The sequence below is a fragment of the Zea mays genome, chromosome 7 (genome assembly GCF_902167145.1).
Source record: "Zea mays cultivar B73 chromosome 7, Zm-B73-REFERENCE-NAM-5.0, whole genome shotgun sequence".
Taxonomy (NCBI): Eukaryota; Viridiplantae; Streptophyta; class Magnoliopsida; order Poales; family Poaceae; genus Zea; species Zea mays.
Window position 1 is genome coordinate 140,280,084 of NC_050102.1, and position 19,386 is coordinate 140,299,469.

The following is a 19,386-nucleotide window of genomic DNA, read 5'->3' on the forward strand; positions in this document are numbered from 1 at the left end:
GTCAGCTTGGTCGAAGGTGATGGGCTTGTCGGACCAGTCTAGGTAGACTGGCGCCGCCACCTTTACCGAACAGACCTCCCGACGCTCTTGCTTGCGGTGCCGAGGCGTTCGCCACTTGCCCACCGTAGATCATGAAGCAGTCGCGGACCTCGGGGAACTCTCCTGCCTGGTGATCTTCCTTCTTATCGTCGTCGTGAGCCCTGCCACCCTCCGCGGGTGGCCCGACCTTGTGAAAGTGGCGCCGAAGCATGGCGCACTCCTCAAGGGTGTGCTTGACGGGCCCCTGATGATAGGGGCACAGCTCCTTGAGCATCTTGTCGAAGAGGTTGGCACCTCCGGGAGGTTTCCGAGGGTTCTTGTACTCGGCGGCGGCGACAAGGTCCACGTCGGCGGCGTCGCGTTTCGCTTGCGACTTCTTCTTGCCTTTCTTCTTGGCGCCACGCTGAGTTGACGCCTCGGGGACATCTTCCGGTGGGCGGCCCTGGGGCTGCTTGTCCTTCCGGAAGATAGCCTCAACCGCCTCCTAGCCAGAGGCGAACTTGGTGGCGATGTCCATCAGCTCGCTCGCCCTGGTGGGGGTCTTGCGACCTAGCTTGCTCACCAGGTCACGGCAGGTGGTGCCGGCGAGGAACGCGCCGATGACATCCGAATCGGTGATGTTGGGCAGCTCGGTGCGCTGCTTCGACAATCGCCGGATGTAGTCCCGGAGAGACTCTCCCGGCTGCTGGCGGCAGCTTCGGAGATCCCAGGAGTTTCCAGGGCGCACATACGTGCCCTGGAAATTGTCGGTGAAGGCTTGGACCAGGTCGTCCCAGTTAGAGATCTGCCCTGGAGGCAGGTGCTCCAACCAAGCCCGAGCGGTATCGGAGAGGAACAGGGGGAGGTTGCGGATGATGAGGTTGTCATCGTCCGTTCCACCCAGTTGGCAGGCCAGCCGGTAGTCCGCGAGCCACAGTTCTGGTCTCGTCTCCCCCGAGTACTTTGTGATAGTAGTCGGGGTTCGGAACCGGGTCGGGAATGGCGCCCGTCGTATGGCGCGGCTGAAAGCCTGCGGGCCGGGTGGTTCGGGCGAGGGGATCCGATCCTCCCCGCTGTCGTAGCGTCCCCCACGCTTGGGGTGGTAGCCTCGGTGCACCCTCTCGTCGAGGTGGGCCCGACGGTTGCGGTGATGGTGCTCGTTGCCGAGGCGACCCGGGGCCGCAGGCGCTGTGTTGCGCGTGCGCCCGGTGTGGACCGAGGCTTCCCGCATGAATCGGGAAGTCGCAGCGCGATGTTCCGAGGGGTACCCCTACCTTCAGGAGGCGGAGCTTTTGGCCCGTCAGACCACGGCGTCCTCCAGGAGATTCTTGAGCTCTCCCTGGATACGCCGCCCCTCGGTGATTGATGGCTCCGGCATCGCGCGGAGAAGCATTGCCGCTGCAGCCAGGTTCTGGCCGACCCCACTCGAAGTGGGTGGCGGCCTTACCCTGACATCGTCGGCGATGCGGTGCTGGAAGCCCTGGGGGAGATGACGCACTTCTCCGGCCGGAGGTTGGCCCGCCCATTCCTGCCCGATGTCCCGGCGGATCGGCTCAAGTGTTCCTGCTCCCTCGTCGAGCCTGGCCTGCACCTCGCGGATTTGCTCGAGCTGTGGGTCATGACCCCCCGCCGGGACGGGGACCACAGCTAGCTCCCGAAGGATGTCAACGCGAGGCACAGGCCTAGAGAGATCATCGTTCTCCGGCATACCAAGATGGTTGCCTTCGTTGGGACCCCTAGGTCGACGTGGAAACATTCACGACTTGGGCTGCAGTCCTCGTCGCCGAGGCTGCGGCTACCGTCGGAACAGTCGGAAAGGCAGTAGTCGCACGCGGTCATAAAGTCCCGCATGACACTGGGGTTACCAAGTCCAGAGAAATCCCAACAGAAGTCGGGCTCGTCATCTTCCTCGGACCCCGAGGGCCCGTAGGTCGAGATGACCGTCAGCCGGTCCCAGGGTGACCGCATACGATACCCCAGAGGGTTTGGACTCGCCTCTACGAGAGCGTCCACCAAAGCGAAGTCGCTTGGCGGGTCGAGGCTGAATCCAAAAGGCGTGAGATGGGAATCGGTTGGTACCTCTTGGTCGACGGGCGGTGACGAAGTCACGTCAGGGACTGACTGCACCGTCGTCTCAGGTACGAGGGTGACGCCCAGCAAGTCCTTCGCGAGCGTGCTGGCGTCGTCCGTTTGCTTGGGGTTGGCGTGTTGCGGGGAGACGGCGCTCGTCTTCGTCTCAGACGCGAGGTCGATGCCCGACGTGCCCCCCGTTGGGGCGCCGGCGCCGTCGACTCGCTCGACAGCCGACGAGGTGCCGCCTCCTGCTTGGCCTTGGTTGCCCCGCCTCCTCCTCCGTTGGCGGGGGAGGGGACGGGGCGAGCTCGAATGTTGTTCTTCCACTACTCGGGGAAGGCGTCGTCGATTCCGCCGCTGGCGGGCGGGTTGTTGGCCGCCATTGTCGCTGTCGCACGGCGGGGGAAGGAGTATCATGTCGTAGCTGCCGTCGAGGGACATGAACTCAAAACTCCTGAAACAGAGCACCGTCCCGGGCTGGAAAGGTTGCTGGAGACTGCCCATCTGGAGCTTGACGGGAAGCTGTTCGTCAACACGCAGCAGGCCCCTAACTGGCGCGCCAACTGTCGGCGTTTCGAACCCGGGGGGTCCCTGGACCGACGAGTAAATTATCGCCGCGTGCCCCAGCCCAGATGGGTCGGCGCGAGACGGAGCGCGAAGGAGGGAAGAAGCCGGAGGGAGACATGCGTGAGAGGTGAAATCCCGCGGCCTTCGTGTTTGTCCCGCGCCCAGGTCGGGTGCGCTTGCAGTAGGGGGTTACAAGCGTCCATGCGGGAGGGAGCGAGCGGCCTCACGCGAGTGTCGTCCCGTCCTTCCCCGTGCGGCCCACCCTCGTAAGAGGGCCCTGGATCTTCCTTTTATAGACGTAAGGAAAGGATCCAGGTGTACAATGGGGGTGTAGCAGTGTGCTAACGTGTCTAGCGGAGGAGAGCTAGCGCCCTAAGTACATGCCATCGTGGCAGCCAGAGAGGTTTTGGCACCCGGTTCGTGTGATGTCGTGGCCGTCGGAGGAGTGCCGGAGCCTGGCGGAAGGACAGCTGTCGGGGCTGTCGAGTCCTTGCTGACGTCCTCTTGCTTTCGTAAAGGGGGCTGAGAGCCGCCGTCGTCATAGAGCGTGCGGGGCGCCATCATTACTCATATAGTGGAGCGAGCCAGATGGGACGCCGGTCTTGTTCCCCGTAGCCTGAGTCAGCTTGGGGCAGGGTAATGATGGCGCCTCCTGTTGACGTGGTCGGTCCGTGCCCTGGGTTGGGCGAGGTGGAGGCTCCTCCGAGGTCGAGGTCGAGTCTGTCTTCCAAGGCCGAGGTCGAATCCGAGCCCCTGGGTCGGGCGAGGCGGAGACCGTCGGCTGATGCCAGGGCTGAGTCCGAGCCCTGGGGTCGGGCGAAGCGGAGTTCGTCGTCTTCCGGGGCTGAGCCCGAGTCCGAGCCCTGGGGTCGGGCGAAGCGGAGTTCGTCGTCTTCCGGGGCGGAGCCCGAGTCCGAGCCCTGGGGTCGGGCAAAGCGGAGTTCGTCGTCTTCCGGGGCCGAGCCCGAGTCCGAGCCCTGGGGTCGAGCGAAGCGGAGTTTCCCATGGCGCCTAGGGCCGGACTTGGCTGCTGTTAGCCTCACTCTGTCGAGTGGCACAACAGTCAGAGCGGCGCAGGCGGCGCTATCCTCTTGTCAGGCCGGTCAGTGGAGCGGCGAAGTGACTACGGTCACTTCGGCTCTGTCAACTGGAGGGCGCGCGTCAGGATAAAGGTGTCAGGCCACCTTTGCATTAAATGCCCCTGCGATTTGGTCGGTTGGCGTGGCGATTTGGCCAAGGTTGCTTATTGGTGAAGACTGGGCCTCGGGCGAGCCGAAGGTGTGTCCGTTGCTGGAGGGGGTCCTCGGGCGAGACGTAGATCCTCCGGGGTTGGCTGCCCTTGCCCGAGGCTAGGCTCGGGCGAGGCGTGATCGCGTCCCTCGAATGGACCGATCCCTGACTTAGTCGCACCCATCAGGCCTTTGCAGCTTTGTGCTGATGGGGGTTACCAGCTGAGATTTAGGAGTCTTGAGGGTACCCCTAATTATGGTCCCCGACAATAATATTCATAACGTTATAACAGAACAAATTTGGATTAACTCAAAAGATTAACTCAAAAAAGGCAATAGATTTAACCATACGACTGTAATCGCTATAAATTGAAAATACAGTTTTACTTACAATATTTTCCACAAGTGATGGTGAGGAATACAAGCGGACGTGCGCGAAACACTTCTTAGAAATCTGATTCAGTGGCACCCATGCAGGTCATTAAATCGTCGACGTCGGTTCGGAGACGCCGCTCTTTCTTGATCTGCCGTATGACAGACGCAGGGACGACAGGGCAGAGAAGCGACAGCGCAGGAATATAGATGGAGAAGACGAAGCGGTTCTGTTTTGCGTATGCATGTCACTCACGTCTAACGGATGTCTACTTAAATAGAGGGTAACCTCGACTAGATTCGATCTGCTAAATTCCAGGAACCGTCTCCTGAAACCTCTATATGTGCAACCGCTTGGAGATCTCATGCGCGTCCATTACTCCCGGTTGACGTGGCAATCTAGATGTGGTATTCGAAAACCAAATAAACAAAAGGCAAAAAAAAATTAAAGTATTGTTTAGAATACGTCACGACGCGATCATGCATAAATAAAAGACTAGTGAATACATTCACATATAAGTTGGTTCTCTCCTAACTAGATAAGTAATATGAGATTAAACTCCTATGACATCTCTACACACCATCTTGGCTTTCTTAGGATGTGTTTGATTTAAGATCAAAGTAGGATGAGGCAGAGTCATCTCTGATTAGGCAGTGTCATAACTAACAGCCACCACTTTTTTGTTTGGTGGAAGGGATGAACGTAAATGGAACCATCTTAGTTTTTGTTTGGATGGTGGTCAGCTGTCACTGCTCGAGAGAGGCGAGGGCGACCATCCCAGTTTTCGGGACCGCGAGAGGGGTGGGGGCGGCACTGTCCGCTCGATTTTTTGGACCGCGCCGCCACCGAAAATTGTTCCGGTGTTCACCTCGCTTCCGCGTGATCCTCATTCAAACATCATAGAAAATGTGGCTGCTCCTCCATCTATCCTTACACATTCAACCAAACACAACCATATTGAATCGGGTTACACATAAGTGGCCCGAATTTCAACACTTTAGACCGTGTTTAGTAGGACACATATATAATAATCAAAAATATTGTTTTATTACTATAAATTACACTCTTTGTAGAATGAAGTTTGAATATAAAGATAATGATGGATAAGCTGCTTAAGCCAGGACTAGTGCCTCTGCTCTGTCGCTCACCGTGGCCGCCTATTGAGCTATATGCAACTTTCAGTCTGCTCGTTTGGCTTTATACCGGCTTTAATACTCCTATAGTGTTTTATCTATACAGATTATAGCTGCAGCATTCCAATCAACTAACTTTAATTCGAACCGAACAACTTTTACCACCGTGCCACCAGCCGCGTCATCGCATGGCCTCTATCCTGTGCGGCAGGGCGGATAATGGACTGGACCGGGATTTGAGAAGGCTCCGGAAAAATAAAAAACTAGTTCATTACAGTTGAACGGGCTGACCATGAACGGTTGAGAAATGGAGGCGACATGGCCCAATCTCTGGCCAGAATTTAGTCCTGATTTCGTAATACAGAAATTTTGTCAATGCAAAAGAATCACAAAACTAGAAAAAGGGCAGAAACTGGGAATACGTTTGAGTGGGCCCAAAGTTAGCATAGGAACTATAGGTACCTTCCTTTCCGGCCCAACCGTAAGTAACTGGGAAGCCTGGGCCCAGGCCATATTGAAGTCCATTCTGTTGGCATCGTCCCATCTCCCTTGAACCCTTTCGCCCACACCACAGCACCGCTGCCGAAGGTGGGAAAGAAGGCGGCGGCGGAGGCACCGGCACCGGCACCGCCTAGGAAAGGAAACCGAGGAAACTACAGCCATGGTGGTACGGATCCGTCTGGCGCGGTTCGGGTGCCGGAATCGGCCCTTCTACCGGGTGATGGCCGCCGATAGCCGCTCCCCTCGAGACGGCAAGCACCTCGAGGTCCTCGGCTACTATAACCCGCTCCCAGGTTGGGTTACGCTACTGCCCTCCTTCCTCTCTAGCCCCTCTATTCCCCGTTAAGATTGATTGATTCGTTTATTTACCGCCTCAAGAACCATTTTCTGCTGCTGCTGTTGGCCTGCTTTATTGGTTACTGAATACCTGATGAAAGATGGATCTTTTTTCCTTGTTGTCGTGTGCAGGGAAGGATGGAGGCAAGAGGATGGGCCTGAAATTCGACCGGGTGAAGTAAGTTTCACGTGAGAGTTCACTTCAAAAATTTGTAGTCTATTTCAGCTTCTCTATCAAACAGATCCAGCTTCACGAGCTCTAAGTTTAGAAAAACTGAAATTAGCGCTCTCACTTTAAGAATTTGAAGTCCATTTCAGTTTCTTCTATCCAAACAGTCCAGCTCTAGTTCAAAAAAACTGAAATTAGCAGCCAGTCTCATAAAATTTTAAAACTTCTCTAAAGGTGCTTTGAAAACACCTCATAAAGTTGCATAAAAATTACCCACCATGTCATTAGTTACATGATCTACCGATTCTTGTCTCTAGTCATTAAGGATAATTAAGAAAAATCGCACAAATTAATTGTATTATAGAAGCTGAAGTCTATGTGTAAGCCAAATACTCTTAAACCTTTATGGTCGATAGATCGGTGAGGGATTGGAGAGGGATATCGATGGGCAGAAACGCCGGCCGGGGGCCTGTGCCCACGGTCGAGCAAGAGGAGGGTTTGTCCCTTCTAATTCTTGCCTGCTTTATTTCTCATCCATTGATTACATAAATAGGCCGGTTGGCTGCCCCTATCTACCTAGAGATCATTATCTCCTAAAAACTCTCAACAAACTACTAACTGATAACCTTCCTAGATAATCTCAACTAATCTCCTAAATAATCTCAACTAATCTTCTAATCTTATCTCTAACTATCCTTATCTAATCCCCCTTGAGGGCCCATGGCTGCTGCTACCGTAGCCCCTCCGTGGACCTCCTTAGGCCCTGACACTACACCCCTCCTGGACAAGCAGCTCGCCCTCGAGCTGCCGCATAACGGGTGCTCAAAGACCGAGTTTACTTGACCCAAAACCAAACACCTAGAAGACAAGCCTTTTACATCTCGGCTTATCTTATTATTCTGAATCTGATTTTTTTACCCCATAAGATAAGGCGTACACGCACGTGTGCAGCCACCTGGATCCCATGGACGCCATCTGCACGAAAGGGGAGCATATGGATAGGCACCTGGAATAGGTCGCAACAATAACCAGTGGAGGCGCCCTAGTGGCGGCCGGTAGCGGAATGTGGTGGCGCTAAATAGTGCGCCCTTGTTGATGACGAGGTGAGTGCCTTCCCTACCGCCGCTGCCGTAGAGTTGAAGTTCGTCGCCCGCGGGACACGTATCATGCTCGCACTTCGAGATAGCGGCCTGGTGCCACTGCTGATGGCCGTCCGACAGGGTGAGGTCGCGCCGACGTGTGTCGAGGTCAACCGTCACCAAGGCTGCCTCGAGCATCTGCCGGCGCATCTCCCGCACTTTCTGTCGTGCAAGGAAGCCACGAGCAGCAACTTGTATGCCCACAGCCGCCGACGTCCGGAGCCGTGCGGACAGCGCCAGCTGGTGTTGCTCATGTTGCACTGCTGCCTTGATTTGCAGCAGCCCTTGCTCAACCTTCTGGAGTGTGGCTTGCATCTTTGTGAGATCAACCCTTATGTTGGTCCACAAATCTCTCATCGATGGAGCTGGTGATTGCTAAGTCGTGGCTGCCCCTAGTGGCGTCGCCCATGGGGACGGAGACGTCGTCAACGAAGATGATGTGATGAAATTTGGCGTTGTCCCTGGGGTTGGGCACGCCGGCGTCCAGGATGTGGTGACAAAATTGGCAGGCGATGCTGCCCATGGAGATAGGGACGCCGGTTGCCAGGATGGCGTGACGAAGGTGGCATGCGGCGCAGCCCATAGAGATGGGGACGTCGGTTGCCAGGACGACGTGACGAAGGTGACATGCGTCGTTGTCCATGGAGATGGGGACGCCGATTGCCAGGATGACGCCGCGAAATTGGCAGCAGAAGCCATGGGATCAGATCGAAACCCAAGCTAGCCGATACCAGATGTTATGGTCGATAGATCGGTGAGGGATTGGAGAGGGATATCGATGGGCAGAAACGCCGGCCGGGGGCCTGTGCCCACGGCCGAGCAAGAGGAGGGTTTGTCCCTTCTAATTCTTGCCTGCTTTATTTCTCATCCATTGATTACATAAATAGGCCGGTTGGCTGCCCCTATCTACCTAGAGATCATTATCTCCTAAAAACTCTCAACAAACTACTAACTGATAACCTTCCTAGATAATCTCAACTAATCTCCTAAATAATCTCAACTAATCTTCTAATCTTATCTCTAACTATTCTTATCTAATCCCCCTTGAGGGCCCATGGCTGCTGCTACCGTAGCTCCTCCGTGGACCTCCTTAGGCCCTGACATCTCTAAAGGTGCTTTGAAAACACCTCATAAAGTTGCATAAAAATTACCCACCATGTCATTAGTTACATGATCTACCGATTCATGTCTCTAGTCATTAAGGATAATTAAGAAAAATCGCACAAATTAATTGTATTATAGAAGCTGAAGTCTACGTGTAAGCCAAATACTCTTAAACCTTGCCTTACCAATTTGTTGAAGTTGTTTCACTTTCATGGTGAAGCTAGAAAATCGAAGTTGTAATTTTTGAAGTGAAGCCCTTCCAAACAGGGCCTTAAATTTGGGTTTGTTGCAGCTATTACAGCACTTAGTGCAAAATTTAACTGCTACATCTTCAGTCAAGCATTTTAAAACTAAAACGTGGGATTGGTTCTAGAAACATATGAAAAATTTAATACCCATACGTAGTTTAGGGTGGTAGACCTTGCCACTGTTGACGTCAGGAAGGCGGGAGCTTCACCCTTCTAGTTGATATGCTGTGCCAATTGCGCGACCTCTCTATGGGAAGTATATTTGTTTCCTTTTTTCACTACTCTCTGGAAAGTATTTTTTCTAGTGCAATGCAAGTGGACAAGAATCAAGTTGCTGTTTTTTTCGGATTAAAACCAGCTGTTCGGACTGCTACAACTGCAATATATAGAGAAAAAATACTGTAGATGATAGATGAAGAAAGTAAAATTTATATATGGAGTCTGTAAGATGTACTTGGTAGCATAAGTAGTAGAGATAATGCCTTTGATCCTATATTATATACTTTCTATATTTTATCATTTGGTCAACAATCAATAATTCAAGCATATCAACATGAGAAAATCCCTATTTAACACTAGGCAAACTTATCCTTCCCTATTCAACACCGAAACTTAAAATCTTCTCTAACTGTTACAGGTAGGGAGGATTTTAAGTTTTGATGTCAAATAGGGAAACAAAAGTTTTTCTATTGTCAAATAGGAAATTTTCACTATCAACATCGATATCTTTGGTCAAGTTATATTTAAGGGGGTGTTTAGGAGTGAAGTTGTTTTATAGTTTTGGAAAAATACTGCATTATTCTTAAATACTGTAGTATTATATACATAATGGTTTTTGGCAAGCTAGCTAAAGTCTCTGTTTTTTTTTAAAACTGAGGCCCTGTTTGGAATTGTAGGCCCTGTTTGGAAGTGTAGGATTTTTTGCAGTTTTGAAACAATACTATGGTATTTGATGATACTATAGTATTAGAACACAAAAGGTGTTTGGTTTGTACAGGCAAAACACAGCTTTAAATATCATGGTTTACCTAAAACCGTGGTATTTTTGGAGTTTTCAAAACTCCACTCAGGACCTCAGTTTTCTTCTCTTCTCTCTACATATACTTTGTTTTTCCAATGGAACGAAACAGATCTCGGTTTTGAGCAACACTGTGGTTTTACTGTGGTAAAGTAATACCGTAGTATTTGTGTCATGTACAATTGTAAACTATAGTATCTCAAAACTACATCATTTCAAAACTGTATTTCCAAACAGGCCCGTAGTATTTTTGCAGTTTTGAAACAATACTATGGTATTTGATGATACTATAGTATTGGAGCTCAAAAGGTGTTTGGTTTGTACAGTCAAAACTCAGTTTTAAATACCATGGTTTACCCAAAACTGTGGTATTTTTGGAGTTTTCGAAACTCCACTTAGGACCTCAGTTTTCTTCTCTTCTCTCTACGTATACTTTGTTTTTCCAATAGAACCAAACAGATCTCGGTTTTGAGCAATACTGTAGTTTTACTGTGGTAAAGGAATACCGTAGTATTTATGTCATGTACAATTGTAAACTATGGTATTTCAAAACTATAATATTTCAAAACTGCATTCCCAAACAGGCCCTGAAATATTGCAAATACTGTAGTTGTTTTAAGGTATTTTAAACTTAGGTCTGGACCTCAGTTTTTAAAACTGCAGTATTTTAAACAGTGGTATTGTCATGACTAAAGTATACTGTAGTATTTCAAAAACTGTGGTTTTTAAAAACTTTGTTTCCAAACAGGGCCTAAGAATGTCAAGCTTTTTCCTCTTTAGAGCTAGTTTGGGAACTCCATTTTCATAAGGCCTAGTTTGGATACTTTGGGATTAGAGTGTTTTGGAGGGATTGGAGAGGGTGTAAATCCCTAATAGATCAAATACTCTCTCAATACATCTCAATCCCTCCAATTCCACTCATTACTAGAGTACCCAAGCTAGGCCTAAGGGATTTCTATTTTCTCAAGGGAAATGAAATCCCTTAGGGCTAATTTGGTGACCAGGGATCAAGGGGGGATTGAGGGGGAAATTAGTTGATTTCCCTTTCAATTCCTTCCAATCCCCCGTGATCCTCTTGTAACCAAATCAACTCTTAAGAAAATGAGGTTTCCAAAACTAGCCCTTATCTATTTCCTGCATTGAAATCCATGTAACAAAAAACAACTTTTTCTGCTGTAGGTATTGGCTGTCAGTTGGGGCACAGCCATCAGATCCTGTGCAGAGTATTCTCTTTCGTGCCGGACTTCTGCCACCACCTCCATTGCTAGCTATGGCACGGAAGGGTGGGCCACGTGATAGGCGCCCCATTCATCCAATGACTGGGCGCCCTCTGGATCTCGAGGGTGTCGCAATTATTGATAATTCCAATGCTCCTGAAGGCGATACTGAAGTGCCTACAGATGAGGTGGCTCAATAAGCCTTTTGTATTAGCATAGCATATGTAGCGGTGCTGCAAAAGAAAACTTGTTTGATGTGCTTGTGGCAAGACTTTGGGTACTCGTACAATGTGGCAAACTTTTAAACAGGTAACTTTCATCCATTTCTCTTCTTAAAAATATGTCAGTTCCCGCTGTTTGTTCTTAAAAAAAATGGTGCTGTGTGCATCAGTAGCTTTTGTTCTGCAGCACCATCAATTTGTGGTATCTAGTATTCTCTGCACTTGCCTGATAAGGTTTGTCTGTGAAATGGAATATGCGTGATAAGTTGGGCCTTGATGAATTCTTCGTAATCACTTTGTAGGTGTTGGCTTAAATTGAGACTATTAGGGTGTGTTTGGTTGAATGTATAAGAAGGGATGGAAGTGGACGGTCATATTTTCTATAGTGTTTTAACGAGAGTCATGTGGGGTCGAGGTGAACACCATGCTCATCCTATTTTAACCTCAAACCATACACATCCTTAGTATGTGTATTGCTCTTGTATAAAACGATGGTATGCATGATGAGGTGACTTTGAAGATAGGCGAGATGCTCTACCTAGTATGCACTAACAGTTTCTGCAGAGCCAGCATAATAGGTTTGCTAGATCCTGTATGATCTATTTTATGTGTTGTCCAATGAGACTGATGGGTCCACAGTCCACAACTGAGAGTGACAAAATAGCAAAAGACCCGTTACGTGAATGCTTCATCCTTGTGCCTGTTTGTTCATGGAGATGCTTTCTTGTGGGATTCCTTGTAGTTCTAACTTTTACTGTAGTAGCTATGTTTTCCTCCTGAAATATCTTCTCAAGGTCAGGATTGTTGAGTGCTCAGGAGGGGCATGGGCGAGGGCGCACGGGAAGTGGAGTGCGCACACGGGAGGAGGGAGATGGCTAGGCGGGCCACGAGCGGTCTAGGCAAAGATGTCTAGCGACCTCGACGGGACGCCAAGCGGGATAGAGAAGCGAGAGGAGGGAGATGGCTAGGCGGGCCACGAGCAGTCTAGGCAAAGAAGATGCCTAGCGATCTCGACGGGACGCCAAGCGGGATAAAGAAGCGAGGAAGGAGAGTTTGTTGGATTGGGGTGGGGCGCGCGGGAAATGCAGCGCACACGGGAGGAGGAAGATGGCGAGGCGGGCTAGGCAAAGATGCCGCAACCTCGATGGGATGCCGATTAGGATAGAGAAGCGAGGAAGGAGAATTTGCTAGGTCAGAATTTGAATGTCGTTTTTCTATTGTTGCCGCAAAGAAGATGCCTAGCGATCTCGACGGGACGCCAAGCGGGATAAAGAAGCGAGGAAGGAGAGTTTGTTGGATTGGGGTGGGGCGCGCGGGAAATGCAGCGCACACGGGAGGAGGAAGATGGCGAGGCGAGCTAGGCAAAGATGCCGCAACCTCGATGGAATGCCGATTAGGATAGAGAAGCGAGGAAGAAGAATTTGCTAGGTCAGAATTTGAATGTCGTTTTTCTATTGTTGCCGATACTGAGCAGTTTAGCTAGTCTCTTAGAGTTGCTCTAAGCTGCTGCTTCTAACCACTCAGACTTTAGTTTTTTTTTGTGAATTTGATGATGTAAAACCTAATAATATGGATATTTCTACAGATAAAACTAAAAAATAAATCGAGTCAGGTTGGACCGGCAAACTATGCCTAGAAATCGGTCCAAGCACGATACAGGTTATAGGACGTGTTGGCCTAGGCATAATGAACTGTAGGCCGGACCGGTCTAGTGTCTTGTCTTTCTTGGACCGGTATGTGTAGAGGTAGCTAGCTTACTGTAGATTTTGGGTTATGACATATCTTCGTTCGAGTCCATTTAAAAATTTCATAAAAATATCAATTCAAAATATTAATAGAGGTACAACATCAAATTTCGCATACCTATGACTTTAGATTAGATTATTTCTCTATCCAACATCATGTGGATAATTTAAAAAGACGATCTTAAATTATTTGGATTGATGACAGGTTAATAAAACCGCAAATATATTTTACTGGTGGATTTGTTAAGGATACCGCTAATAGAAGTCCTCACACTAGTGGTTATCTTAAGCTTATCATCAGTGTAAACAAGGGATTTGCACCGTTGGTAACAAAATTGTGAAGTAAATACATCACCACTTAGGGCTTGTTCGGTTATTTTCAATCCAATGGATTGAAGGGGATTGATACGGATTGAGAGAGATTTTGACTTACTAGGGTTTGAAACCCTCTCAGGCCCTGTTCGGTTGTTCCGGATTGGAGCCCCGGATTAATTCCTAGCCGGATTACTTCTCTAATTTATATAGATTTTGATGAGCTGGAATGAATCCTGGCTCATTCCGGTACAACCGAACAGGCCCTCAATCCCCCTCAATCCATATGGATTGGGGTAGAACCGAACAAGCCCTTAAGGTTTCGGAGAGCTTCATGTCTATGAATCGCTAGGGGGAAAATACCTATACCGACAAAATTCGTTTCTATACTTTTCGCTGTTTCATTGGCTCACATGCAGGATTACTGTCGTTTTGTGGTAGGAGTAGCTGCTAAGTACCTCATCCTCAGTCTTGTCTATGGTATCTAGAACGAAAAAGACCTGGCTATCACTACATTATTTGCCGGACACGGGTAACACGCCACAAAGGTTGCTGACCGAGGAACACGCTGGAATTCAACATGGCTCCAAGGCGGACCGTGTCTTTATTGCGGAGCAAAGCCTTGGTCTACCTTTATCATCTGATCCATATGTAGAGGCTGGAGCATATAATTAATCTTCAAATGCATGACGAATACCAGTGCAGTGCAGCATCCTTTCGCGGTCTGGAGTCTCCTGCGGGAGTCATTGGTCAAGGTCTCGGGGAGATGGATGGCGATGGCGCCAGTCAGAGACGAAATTCAGGGATCATGTGCTCAGAGAGTGGCTCAATTGACTTGATCCGGATAAGCACAATGGCGATGAAGTTTTTAGTCGAATTTGTTTGCAGAGGTAGTGTTTCGTTGATGGAAGAAACTATGCAAGAATTGCATGTCCAATGTTTCTCTATTTATTGGTTACTATTTTTTTGAAGTTGTCCGCATCAACACAAAATAAATGGGTCTGCATTCTATTTTTAATTGAACTAGCGGTAGAAATCTATATCAACAACATCCCCTAACTTTTCTAGCGGCATAGAATTTTCTATAGATCTTGACAAGATGAACTTTCTTATCGGCTTCCATAAAAAATTGCCAACCACGTCTTGTGAGGTCAGAACTATCTATGAAAAATGAGACGGTCATGACGATAGACACACGTCATTCACGAAGGTCTTAACGGTGACGACATGGAGGCAGGATAGGAGGTGCTTTGGTGTTGTCTCGGCACAAGAGGTTGTCTGGTGATGACGACGTCAAGACGCCTAGAGCGGTGGAGATAGATTTGTGATTACGGAGACGGTGGGACGACATGAAAAAAGTGATGGTAGTAGCCACTTTTCACTATGGATTGGACATCAATGCTGATTTCGGTAATCCTAACGAGGTAAAATGTAGAGATGAAATTGAATTAGGTAGAAAGTTTATAAATATAGGGGCTTGCTTTACATAATTGTTGAAGAAAAGTTTTTTTCTTAAAAACTTATTAATTTAGAGAGTAATTTACATATGCTTTAAGCTGAAGACATTGAGGGTGATATGGAACGCTGATACATTACAGCTAGCGCCTAGCGGCCTTTCATGGCGGGCCTCGTGGCACCGCTTGAATCACATGTCACAGCTAGCGTATCCAGCCACGTGCACTATTATTCACCAACAAAGTCCCCGCGGTGAGGAGGACCTCTAGGATGAGCCGAACCTGGTTACGACCTGTGGAAAGCATGCAGATTAACTCGGTGCATGCACATCGTTAGGGCTGGATATCAAGCTGGTTCAGATTGACTCGTCCGAGCTCGAGCTGGCTCGTTAACGAACCGAGCTAGAATGTCAGTTCAACTCGTGATAAAATTCAAACTAGCCGATCTGAGTTAAGCCGAGTTGACCACGAATTAAATAAGCTAACGAGCCACGAGTATTTCGTCTAACCCTACACATCATTGCATCTGCTAAACTCGGCTCATGAGAAACGGGAATCTCCTTTTCCGGCCAACGTAGCTCAAGTTGTACGATCGGAACTTGCTGAACCAACCAATTAAACAGAACAAACTTCATACTTTGTCCAGCTTTGGAAGTCCAAATGCCAATCGAAATAGATACTCCCTCCGTTTTGTTTTAGTTGTCGCTGGATAGTGTAAAATTGAACTATCCAGCGACAACTAAAAAGAAACGGATGGAGTACTATTTTTCTAGCTTCTCTTCCATGACAGACACAAACAAGAGATATGCTCAGGAGACGAAAGGATGGAGATAGACTTATACACCTGTGAAAATTGTATAATGTAGAAAAATGAAACATGGTCTCACCTATTCCTGAAATGTGTATTTGCTAAAAGGTGCTGGGAGATCGTCCAAGTTATTCCCTCGGGAACCTCTAACCCACACTTGGACTCGGAAAATAAGGAAGGACTTAGGACAACCCTGGTCAATAGATTGTTATAATCATGACGTGGTGCATCTGAAAATGAAGAAATAAGCGAGTCTTTTTACAAGTCCCTCCCACAACTTAGATTTGCAAATGAATGTTCATAGAGGATATGACCCTTAACTCATACATAATGAAACCGCGACCGCCGATATCCAACTACGTCAAATCTTGGATCCAATCGTTGTTATTACCCTCCTCTCTATCTGCAAAATTGTAAAAAGCTATTTTTCTTCCATTTATTATGAATAAAATTATTGTAGGACAATCATACAATATTTTCGATAAAAAAACAGAACGAACTTGGGCAACGGAGATACACAATCACGTCCTGCACCTTCGAGTCAGTGGCTATTTGCGGCGTAGTGGGTTTGACGTCCCATGGTTCCTTAAATCAGTGTTCTCATAAAAAATAGCTCCAACCAGAGACCGAGGTAACAGTGGGGTAGGAGGGGCTCTAAGCCCCTACCATTGTCGAGTCCATGGAACGTTACTGGAGCCTCATCTAAATTTAAGATATACACAATATAATGTAAAACGAGTTCATATGCTATAGTAGTTTAGTTCAGTACCTACTGATTTTTTTCTGGTTCCGTTCCTGGCTCCAACTATATCTTGTTTCACAAATTTATATACAAAGTATAGAACGACCGAGCAGGTCATGAAGTAACTCAAATATATTATATCTCCTCCTTGTTTTCTACATCATCCTCAACATCTTCTTTATTTATAATGTAATTTATTTCTGAAATACATGATTTAATGATTTAATGATTTAATGATTTAATGCTTAATTGAGCTCAATTTATTTTAATTGTTCTAAACACTTTAAATAATATATTATTTTATTTTTTGAATGCTCTACAACTCTAAGTATAGTTTTGTTTTATAAGATCCCTCTTTGTATCCTTTCTAAATGTTTTTAAATAATTATGCAAATATAATCATATTTTATTCTGAATTTCTCGCTATCCAAACAAAAAAAACGAGAACGTCTCTCTAGTATATTTACAAATAAAACTGTTGAAAAGTAAAAAAGCTATAGAAAACGATTTTATGTAAATTATTTTTTACATGATAATTTAGAGAGTGAAATTTAGAATGACTCGTCCTAGAGATACTCTAAGATTTAGCAAGTTATTATCGAGACTGCTGCATTACAGATAGATTATTTTTTCAGTCATACAGTGAGCAACCAAATGGATGGTTTAACGTCTGATTTGGTTCATGGTTAACTACGCCATATTTTGTTTAAAGTTAGTAGTTCGAATTGAAGAACTAAGGTTAGACAAAAGTTAGACAAAATGTGACAAGTTAGACAGTGAACCAAATAGGCTCTTAGTGTCTTAATGTGACTGGGTGAGTGCCGCTTTAACTCATCTGCAGTCAATAACAGTAGTAGACGTCGTTGATGGAAGAAACTATACAAGAATTGCATGTCTCATGTTTCTCAACGAAACATGATAAACATCCGCTATGGTATCCGGAGAAGTTTTTATGGTAGAGGAGATAATAATATCCACCCAAATATGATCTTTCCGAGCACAGGAGAGAAGCATGGCGAATGCAAGTAGCCAAGTACATTGAAATAGAAATAGTGATGCAGTGCAATGCTTTTCCTAGGGCTTGGCCAGCGGACCGCACACATGCTCATGTAAAACACTCTTTTACATTTTGTTTATGGAGTTTAAAATAGAAAACAAGATAAATTTACTAAAGATAGCCTAAATGTCAATTAGAATGGGGAAGTTTTCCCCCAATTTCAGCGTGTTTGTTGCGGAGGCGAAATTGAACTAGTTGTTGTCGTATTTCTTAATAAAGCCGCTGAAGGTGATACGGAACGCGGATTCAGCTAGCGCCTAGCGGCCTTTCATGGCGGACGTCGTGGCACGGCTTGAATCACAGGGCACAGCTAGAGTATCCAGCTGTCCAGCCACGGGCACCGTTCACAAACCAAGTCCCGCAGTGAAGAGGACCTCCAGATGAGCCGAACCTGGCTAGAACTTATTTGGTTATTCTCATTTTAGATCTTGTTTAGATATTTTAGTATTTACCCTAATCTATATATATTAAGGTGGATTATGATTATGTAATAAAATAAATACGAGAGTATCTAAACAAGATTTTATATAGATTTAACAAGATTGAAAAAAAAGAATTATGACTTATTATAGATTTAAACCTCTCGTCGTCGTCGTTGTTGTTGTTAGCATAAGCAAGGCTTGGTTCATTTGAGATATGGAGATGTTTGCTTCAGTTTAAAGTCAACTATTTAGACTGTTGTAGTTGTAATTTATAAAGATAACATTGTAAAAGCAATAAAAGTCGATACCAATTAAAGTCAAGCAAACAACACCTGCAAAGCATGCATATTGGCTCAGTGCATGCACATCATTGAATCTGCTGAACTTGGCTCATGAGAAACGGGAATCTCCTGTTACCGCATTACAGATAGATTGGTTTTCCAATCATATGCCGTGAGCAACGTCATGGATGATTCAGTGTCTTAAGAGCCTGTTTGGTTCGTGGCTAACTGCGCCACACTTTACCTAAAATTAGTTTTCGAATTAAAGAACTAACCTTAGATAAAAAAGTTAGGTAAAATGTAGCAAGTTAGGTATCGAACCAAACATACCTTTAATGTGATTGGATGAGTGCTGCTCTAACTCGGTATTAGTTTTTATCCCTTTTACTAAACGTACACGGCAACCAATAAGATCGTCGTGATGGATACGCCGCCTAATCGGACAAGCAGAGCGTGTGGTCTTCGGGTCTGGCTCGAGGACTTGCTTATGGCTAAGGATCGACCAGACATTCCATCATCGACCCAGTACTAGTAGAGCAAAGATTCTATATGTATGTCCATCTTTTCGTCAAGTCATTGATCGACACAAAGACTCCTGAACTGTCCTATTTTTCTTTGGTCACCAGTCACAAAGAACTGCTGGATTTGCATGAATAGTTTTTTTAAAAGATCAAGTGGATTCCATGAATTGTTGACTGATAAAGAAAGGTAGGTCGCTACGCCATGTGATTGCGCTAATTATAGATGGCCAACCGGACCGCACGACATGGCACTGGTACTAGCAAGACCAGGCACGACACGATATGGCACGGCACGGCCAGGCACGGTTAAAGATCCGTGCCGTGCCTGTTAGTGCCTCCGTGCTGGGACATCGGCCGAGGCACGACACTAACAGTGCCCAGGCGTGCCGTGCCGTGCATGTTAGCGTCAGTGCCAACACGGGCACTATGCCTAAAAATACATTTTCTAGCATTAAACAAATAGGAAATAAAAATTCAATTGAAACTGCTATGTTTATGAAAACAATTTTATTATAAGCTGTAGTGCAATGGCTGCCTCATTAAAAACCTGTCTAGGTAAAACTCACCCTTGTGAGAAACCCTAGACAGGAAAAAAGAGTACAACCCAGCTTATTAAAAAGTTCATTGACATCCACCATTACAAAGTCCAGGTGCATAATATTACAGTCCCATTACACAAATGGTCACAAAGAGACTAA

The 19,386-nt window shown here is 46.9% G+C and overlaps 1 protein-coding gene and 1 long non-coding RNA gene across 2 annotated transcripts; both read left to right on the forward strand.

Moving 5' to 3' along the window:
• Positions 1-5,949: 5,949 nt before the first annotated feature.
• LOC100273480 (30S ribosomal protein S16-like) lies at positions 5,950-11,575 on the forward strand. Its single transcript, NM_001147917.1, has 3 exons — positions 5,950-6,187; positions 6,363-6,408; positions 11,088-11,575. Exons 1-3 carry the CDS (start codon positions 6,055-6,057, stop codon positions 11,323-11,325), a joined length of 417 nt encoding a protein of 138 aa, NP_001141389.1. The 5' UTR covers positions 5,950-6,054; the 3' UTR covers positions 11,326-11,575.
• On the forward strand, positions 6,415-9,753 carry LOC109940781 (uncharacterized). Its single transcript, XR_002263482.2, has 2 exons — positions 6,415-6,633; positions 8,651-9,753. It is a non-coding gene; the product is annotated as an uncharacterized lncRNA (long non-coding RNA).
• Positions 11,576-19,386: the final 7,811 nt, after the last annotated feature.

Coding starts and splice junctions, on each gene's coding strand:
- LOC100273480 (NM_001147917.1), top strand. CDS start 6,055: ATGGTGGTACGGATCCGTCTGGCGCGGTTCGGGTGCCGGAATCGGCCC. Junction 6,188..6,362: donor CTACTATAACCCGCTCCCAG/GTTGGGTTACGC, acceptor TGTCGTGTGCAG/GGAAGGATGGAGGCAAGAGG. Junction 6,409..11,087: donor CTGAAATTCGACCGGGTGAA/GTAAGTTTCACG, acceptor TTTCTGCTGTAG/GTATTGGCTGTCAGTTGGGG.